Source organism: Pipistrellus kuhlii, unplaced genomic scaffold (assembly GCF_014108245.1).
Source record: "Pipistrellus kuhlii isolate mPipKuh1 unplaced genomic scaffold, mPipKuh1.p scaffold_m20_p_16, whole genome shotgun sequence".
NCBI classification, from domain to species: domain Eukaryota; kingdom Metazoa; phylum Chordata; class Mammalia; order Chiroptera; family Vespertilionidae; genus Pipistrellus; species Pipistrellus kuhlii.
The window spans coordinates 6456488-6465145 of NW_023425471.1; the positions used below are offsets into that span (position 1 = coordinate 6456488).

Below are 8658 nucleotides of genomic sequence, written 5' to 3' on the forward strand. Positions count from 1 at the left end.
ATGGGTGAGTGGGTGGTGAGAGGGACCAAATTTTTAACCCCAAAATGTGTCTTTTGAGATACTGATTTAAACTGTATTAAGGTTTTTGTTATTAAGAAACGAAAACCTCAGCAAGAACCTTTGACCGTTCCCCCCGCTTCCTGCCTAGAATAATTCAGATAGAAAAAATCTGCTTCCGGAAGCGAATCAACATAATCGCTTTAGCAACATATGAATTAGTGCATGTGATGCACAGGAAGAAGTGTAGCAACGCTCGTTTCCCTCTGGGTCCCACTGCTTCTGGGTGGCCCAGTAAGAATTTGTTTGCCATGTATTTGCTCTTTCTCCTACCTGTGATTTACCTACTTCCGCTTTGTAATCCTGAACTCACAGACCCCCTTCTCCTCTGTCCAGAGTGACATACAGGCCTTAACTCCCTTAATAAGGGGACATTCTTACCCAGTTCTAGTTGGAAACTTTGGGGTTTCATGCCTTAAGACACCCTGGCATGTAGATTCGTAACAAACTTTGTATATTTTCTCTTGTTGATCTGTCTCTGTTCATTTGATGACTAGCCCAGCTGGAAGAATCTAGAAGGTGGGAGTGAAGTTATTTCTCACGCCCCCCACAGTGCCTTCTTCCCTAGCATTTGCAGCCCAGTTTCTCAAGCCAAAAAGATGAAAACAGGACATATTTATAGTATTTATATCACTCTCCTGATGTTGGTTAAATTCTGCCTTAAAAATATGAATGATGAAAAACACAAACTGGGAAAGATTTAAGCCACCGCCTCCTCCTGTGAGTGATGCAAATGAAGGCTCAATCACAAATACACCCTCCCAATGAAAAGCATGTTTTTAAAACATATATTTTATTGATTTTTTACAGAGAGGAAGGGAGAGGGGAGGAAGGAAGGGGGAGAGTTAGAAACATCCATCAGCTGCCTTCTGCACACCTACCACCAGGGGTGCGCCTACAACCAAGGTACATGCCCCTGACCTGAATCGAACCTAGGACCCTTCAGTCTGCAGGCCGACGTTCTATCCACTGACCCACACAGGCTCCAGCTGAAAAGCATGTTTTAAGTGACTAAAGCACATTTTCCTTGATTTCCCTTCCTTCGTACACCTTACATAAAATAATTAGAGCCTCACTATATGCTAGTTCTTCGAATCCTATACTTAAGAGCTGTGAGCTTTTGTGGTGCACATTTTATACTGCAGTAAATCACTGTTTTCAAAATCGCTCACGATGACTTAAAAAAAAAAAGGCACTGCCAAGAAAACAGTAAGAAATCGGTGTCCTCGTTGCCTCCACCCCCACGCTACCTGCAACCACTTGACAGAACCTTAGAAGACGCGAGACCTGCTGATGGAAAATTCTGCCAAATGTCCCCAGAATCTCCCCCTGCTCGGCTGATTTCTAGGCAGCCAATGCGGGCACCGGTCCCCCCTGCATAGGATCCAGGAGCTGCGCCTCCCGGGCCCGGAGACTCATTCCTGGCGCTGCATTGAGGGGGCCGCGGCCCCCCAGGTCCCCGGGCAGCACCCGCCGCCGCAGGGGGACCCGGCCAGGGGTGACCCTCGGGTTCTGCCCCCGGGGGTGCGGCAAAGCGGGCAGCTGCACCCCCTTTCGCATCGGGATGCGGACGCCGCTGGTGCATTTCCCTAGACGCAGAGTGGGCGGGCGCGCAGGCCCGGGGACCCCCTGCAGCCTGCAGCCCGCTGTCCTTCCCAGTGCCCCCCGAAACCCGCCGTCCTTCCCAGTGCCCCCACACCGGCAGATCACGAGAAACCCCCCTACCCCGGGCATCAAACGTGGACTTCGGCACCCCACATCAAACATACTTGCCACTCACCCCAAGCCACCCCCAAGCGCACTTCTTCACTCCGGCCGAGAGGGGACCCCGCCACCCGCACCGCAAGGGGCGCGGCCCCCCATCCAGCGCCCAGCCACAGCCAGGCAGAGGAGCCTTCCTCTTCCCTCCACGCGGCGCCCCCACCCCGAGCCCTCCGGGGCCGGGGCCGCAGAGGGTCCTCCCGCCCCCCGGGCTCTGGACCCGGGGCTCTACCTGAGAAGCGGTGGTTGGGCGGCGAGGTCCGCGCCGCGTTCGGCTCGGCCATCTTCCCGTGGAGCGGGGAGCCCCGCGCCGGCCCCTGCGCCCCGGCTCCCGCGCCGCTGCCGCCGCTCGGCTCCATCAGGACGCGCTGCTCCACAGGCCCGCCGCCGCCGCCGGCCCCTGCGCCGCACGCTCTGGCCCCGCAGCGCCCGCGGCCGCACTCGGCATGCGCACTGGGCGCGCACGTGCGAGGGGCGCACCGGTTCTCACGCCGCGAACGCGCGCCGCGCGCACGGGCCGAGTGCGCACCGGTCCTCGCGCAGCCGGCGCGCGCCGCGCGCACGTGCAACGTGGGCCCCGGTTCTCACGGTGCACGCAGCTACCGCGTGCACGTGCGCTGCGCGAACAGCGCGCTGGCACAGGGGGCCGCACACCGCCCGTGTAACACTGTAAACACACCTCTCCCTGCAATGCACACGCAAAGCGGCATACAGTTTCTCACGCCGCGTGTGAACAAAGCGCGCACACACCATGTATGCACGCTTCTGTGCTCACGCATCGTGCACACGCGTCTTCCCAGGGCTCGCACACACTAGGCTGTGGCTCTGGAAAGGGTTCCTGGCGAGGGCGACAGGCAGGCCCCCCTGGGGCCGGGGCCAATGTGTGCGGACGCGGTGGGCCTCCCAGCAAGCACCATTGGGTTCCAGTTCTCACCCCAGCCAGGCGAGCGGCCCCTCAGGACGGGACTCCCATATGCCGGCCAGGATGACCTTCAAGGAAGGGCGATGGCACGCAGTTTGAGGGATTTGCGCCCTACAACCATGCCCCCTCCCCTCCTTGGCTGATTGCACCCAGAGCTACTCAATGGTTCATTTTTTCCTGGAGTGCAAAGAACACGCATTTGAGAAATCTCTGGAAAGACCCATGAGAAACTGTGAAACGGGTAGTGTGTCCGGAGCAGGGTGGAGGAAGTGTGGAGGGGTTAGGGGTGTCCTTCCCCTGGACATCGTTTTACACGTCATGAACATTCATCTTGTCAAAATCATACATATTGAAAAAGGCATCTCGGGAGAGCCAGCTCAAGCCCTCAGGTGTTTGCCCAGATGCAGCTGCCAAGTGCTGATCCGCTGCAGTGGGGTCCCAGGCTGCGCCTTTCTCTGTTGGACCGGAACCAGCCCTCTGAGGGTCTAACGCCCACAATTAGGGGAGAGAAGAGCACATGATTAAAAAGCTGAGTTAAGCCCTAGCCGGTTTGGCTCAGTGGATGGAGCGTCGGTCTGCGGACTGAAAGGTCCCAGGTTCGATTCCGGTCAAGGGCATGTACCTTAGTTGTGGGCACATCCCCACTGGGTGGTGTGCAAGAGGCAGCTGATGGATGATTCTTTCTCGTGGATGTTTTTAACTCTCTGTCCCTCTCTCTTCCTCTCTGTAAAAAAATCAATAAAATATATTTAAAAAATAAATAGAAATAAAAATAAAAAGCCGAATTAAGCCATAACTGGTTTGGCTCAGTGGATAGAGCATTGGCCTGTGGACATTGTTTAATATATATACACATATTATTGATTTCAGAGAGGGAGAGGGAACGAGAGATAGAAACATCAATAATGAGAGAGATTGGCTGCCTCCTGCACACCCCCTACTAGGGATGGACTCCACAATCCGGGCTTATGCCCTTGACCAGAATCAAACCCAGGACCCTTCATTCCACAGGCTGATGCTCTATCCATTTAGCTAAACCAGCTAGGGCTCTTATAGATTTTTTAAAAATATGTTTTTATTCGTTTCAGAGAGGAAGGGAGAGGGAGAGAGAGATAAAAACACCAGTGATAAGAGAGAATCATTCATCAGCTGCCTCCTGCATGCCCCACAATGGGGATCAAGCCCAACCCAAGCACGTGCCCTGACCGGGAATTGAACCGTGACCTCCTGGTTCATAGGTTGACACTCAACCACTGAGCCATGCCAGCTGGGTTCTTACAGATTTTTGATACCAGTTTATCATTCATCTAGTTCTCTAATTTATTTATTTATTTAAAACTATATTTTATTGATTTTTTTATAGAGAGGGAGAGGAATAGCCAGAAACATCAATGAGAGAGAGACATTGATCAGCTGCCTCCCTCACACCCTCTATTGGGGATGTGCCTGCAACCAAGGTACATGCCCTTGACCGGAATACAACCTAGGACCTTTCAGTCCGCAGGCCGACGCTCTATCCACTGAACCAAACTGGCTAGGGCTCATCTTCACCCAAGGATATTTTAATCTTCACCCAAGGATATTTTTTCCATTAATTTTAGAGAGAGTGAAAGGGAGGGGGAGAGACAAGAGAAACATTGTTGAGAGAGAGACACATTGATTGGGTTGCCTCCCATCCGGGCCAGGGAGAAGTACATGCCCTTGACCTGAGTGGGATCCATAATCCTTCAATTTGTGGGCTGAAGTTTTTTTTTTTTTTTAAATATATTTTATTGATTTTTTAGAGAGGAAGGAAGATAGAGAGCTAGAAACATCGATGAGAGAGAAACATCAAGCACCTGCCTCTTGCACACCCCCTACTGGGGATGTGCCCGCAACCAATGTACATGCCCTTGACCGGAATCGAACCTGGGACCTTTCAGTCCGCAGACAGATGCTCTACCACTGAGCCAAACCGGTTTTGGCTGGGCTGAAGTTGTAACCACTGAGAACCCTAGCTAGGGCTAATTCATCCAATTCTTGAGCTCATTCATGGCTTGCTAACAAGTCAGTAGCATACGTACTTCTTTAGCTTTATTCTATTTTTTCTTCTTTTTACTTTCTATTCCACTCCGTCCTTTCCAATAATAAACACTTCCTGTTTTCTAGCTGTATTTTTCAATCATATATTGTGAAGATATGCATGGCTTTAATTTATATAAATGGTATTGCACAATAGTTATGATTCTGTTTGTTTTTCCTTGCTTGGAATTGCTTTCAACATCTATCCATTGCGACTGTATACAAAAATCTATATAAAAAAAAAATAGGTTAGCCATTCATTCTGGTTTACTTTTCTGAAAATTGCCTATTCAAACTTGCCAAATTTTCTATTGGGCTTTTTGTCTTTTTCTGTTGATGTCCAGGAGTTTACAGTATTCTACATAATTCTTTTTTTAAAAAAATATTTTATTGATTTCTTTTTAGAGAGGAAGAGAGAGGGATAAAGTTAGAAACATCGATCAGCTGCCTCCTGCACACCTACCACTGGGGATGTAGCCTAAACCTACATACACGCCCTTGACCGGAATCGAACCTGGGACCTTTCAGTCCACAGACCGATGCTTCATCCACTGGGCCAAACCCATCAGGCCTGGACCCATTTTATTCATCAGTTTATTTTGTTCAATCTGTTCTCGTCGTTAGTGCAGTGCAGTAGTTCTAAACGTTTTGTCTCAGAACACCTTCACAGCAGGGGTTGGAAATAGGCCTGTGGGCAAATGAAGCCTGCCACCTACTTCTGTTATTGGAATATGACCACACGCACTTGCTTACATGTTGTCCACAGCTGCTTTTGCGGTACAATGGCAGAATGGCGTTGTAACAGACATGGCCTACAAAACCTAAAATATATAGTGTCTGGTCCTTTAGAAAGTTCACCAACCTCTACGTTACACCGAAAATTGAAACTCCCAAGCAACTTTTACGTTAATACCATGTTTCTCCGAAAAGACATCCTCCAAAAATAAGACCTAGTGCATCGAAAGATAAGACATCCCCTGAAAATAAGACCTAGTGCAACTTTGGGAGAAAAAATTAATATGACAGTCTTATTTCCGGGGAAACAGGGTAGTGGGTGCTAAGTTTTCCAAAAGTGTAGTTTTTACTTGAAAGTATGATTGTAGTATTGGCAACACTGACAGTGGTCCTTGCAATGACTAGTTCACTTGTGTGCTGTATCTCTGAAATAGGGATGTGTCAGAAAATCTTAAAAAAAATTTCATAATTTTTTTATTGACAGAAAAATCTGGCCTCAGAGGTATGTGGTTGGAAGATGAGAAAAATATTTGAATAGCCTTTTCAGATCTGTGTATGTTCTTCCATATTATATTTAACCTTAACAAATGATAATTTCATAGTTTACTTGCAATGTGGGACCTAACACTGAATCAATCATCTTTTCATACTATTATAATTAAACCCCACTGATCGTTGAGAAAATAATGGCTAATCCATGAACTTCCAAATGTCAACACATTTCATTCTACAATATTTAAAAAGTCACATTTGTTAATACCATCACTGTTCTTTTCAGAAGACTTCACTGAGGTTGTCAAGCTAATGGTAGCAGGCACTAGTTTCCAAAGTTCTAATTTTCACTTGAAAGCTCAAATTTTATCACTTCCAACAAATGATGTCAGTTGTATTCCTTCAAGTGATGGGCTTATTTTATTCGCTTGTGAGAAAATGTTTTCTTCAAACCAAGTTTGAAAAACCAGTCAATTCAAGTAAAAGTGGTGTTCCGTGAGCAGCAGTGGCTAGTTTAGTTTGCAATAGAAATAGTCACACACGTTTTTCCTTGAGACAACCGTACTTCCCAGGATGAGAAGTGCTGTATGTAGCACTTCCTGTTTTATCACATGAAATATTAAAAAGATGTGCACTCAAGAGCTGGATTTAATGAGATTGTTTTTATTGCTTTGCAGGAACAGCTAGGTAAAATTCACTTAAAAAATCGTGTTTGCTTTTGATAATCTTTATTAAAAAATTCTAATTATTCTTCGATTTCTAAGATTTAATATCATAAACTATGTACCGGACTGTATCGTTTGCAAAAAATCCAATCCAATCAAATCAGCAATAGGATTTCACTTAGATTCTGTCCCCACTTTCTGATCTGCCATTATATATCAAGCCGGGACTGGCACAGAAAAGACTGGCTTTTTAAAAATGAGCAAGTTAATAACTATCTATTTCACCTATATACTTTTGCATAGTGCAAAATAAGGTCCGTTGAATATGATTTTGAAAATTTAAGGTCATTCTGGACAATTGATTTGACATTAGAAAATGTCACCTTCGGCACAGGTGTGTAACCACTTCACTCACACAGAAAATACAGCCCGGTATATGAAGTCTCATTGAATGGATTCAGCCAAATCAAATAAGCAGAAACAAATAAAAAACACATTTCCCCTAATATATCATACTATTTTAAAAAAATAAAAATCTCATAAAAGAATCACAAGTAAGTTTTAGTTAAAAATGTCACAAATCTTGAATCGATTGCAGTGTTGCAAATGATCTCATTTTATTTTCCAATTGCATTACTTTGCATCTAATTTTTTTTTTTACATAATTCCACATGGAAAAAAACCCCTCCGAATCAGTCAATACTAATTAGATTTCATGAATCTATAAAAGGATGTAAAAGGACTCACTGAAGACTTAAAAAAAAAAACATAACCAGAGCTATCACTATTACTATAAACTTTCTCAAGAAATACAGAGCAGTTGGTATTTTGCAAAACATCTTCAAGCAATTTAGAGGCTTCCATCTGTTAAGTCTTATAATAAATTAAATAAGAATGGTAGCAATTATTTTATTTTTTTTTTTTATTTTTATTTTTTTAAATATATTTTATTGATTTTGTACAGAGAGGAAGGGAGAGAGATAGAAAGCTAGAAACATCGATGAGAGAGAGTCATCGATCAGCTGCCTCTTGCACACCCCCTACTGGGGATATGCCCGCAACCAAGGTACATGCCCTTGACCGGAATCGAACCCGGGACCCTTCAGTCCCCAAGCCGACGCTCCATCCATTGAGCCAAACCAGTCAGGGCAAGAATGGTAGCAATTATTTTAAATGTTTTTATTGATTTGAGAGAGAAACATTGATCAGCTGCCTCCTGCACAGTCCCTACTGAAGATTAAGTCAGCAGTCTGGGCATATGCGCCGACCAGGAATCCAGGAATCCAACGGTGACCTCTTGGTTCATGGGCCGATGTTCCACCACTGACTGAACCACCCAGGCCAGGTGGTAGCAATGATTTTAAAGTGTCAACATGAATATACAAATATATATTCTACCTACATGCTTCTTTCATTACAGGAACCCAAGACTAAAAAGACTATAAGTAAAATAAGTGGTAAATGGAGAATATGAGATACACATATTCTCTCTCACACAATCCTAGATATTGGATGAAAAGCAGTGGACACAGCTCTAAGTTCATTATATGTCTGGACACACAAACTAATCCCCAGCAATTCTGTGACTCTGCAGGTACTGTTCTTGTCACCCCCGTCTTACAGGTGAGGAGCCTGAAGCGGAGACAAGCGGAAAGTGCCTGTGGTCACCTGCAGGGAAAGGGAGAGCGGGCTTTGGGACACTGGCTGTCTGACTCCAGGGCCCAGGCTCTTCCCTCTCCCTCACGCTGCCCCCTAGGCCCCTGGCAGCTGGGGAGGAGAGAGGACATAGTCCAATACACTCTTACAGTAAGACAATTGATTGTATACTTTTCTGAATAGGATGGAAAAAAAAAAAAAGGATAAAAATGATGGTAGTTTCAGGTAGTGTGAAAGTTCACGGAGTCCAAACAGAATAAAGGAAACTTCCCCTTGCAAAGCAGGATAAAAATCTTAATACCTCACACT

General features: G+C 46.0%; 1 protein-coding gene across 3 annotated transcripts in view; it reads right to left on the bottom strand.

Annotated features, from left to right (window-relative positions):
- Positions 1-2291, bottom strand: part of MAP7D2 (MAP7 domain containing 2) — a 91675-nt gene extending 89384 nt beyond the window's left edge. The window contains exon 1 of one of the 3 annotated variants that reach the window (XM_036439610.2): positions 2051-2291. In XM_036439610.2, the coding sequence (XP_036295503.1) occupies positions 2051-2177 (127 nt within the window). In that variant the 5' untranslated portion in view covers positions 2178-2291. The remainder of the gene's footprint in view (positions 1-2050) is intronic. The other 2 variants (XM_045582320.1, XM_045582321.1) reach the window with 2 other exon arrangements.
- Between the last annotated feature and the right edge of the window lie 6367 nt (positions 2292-8658).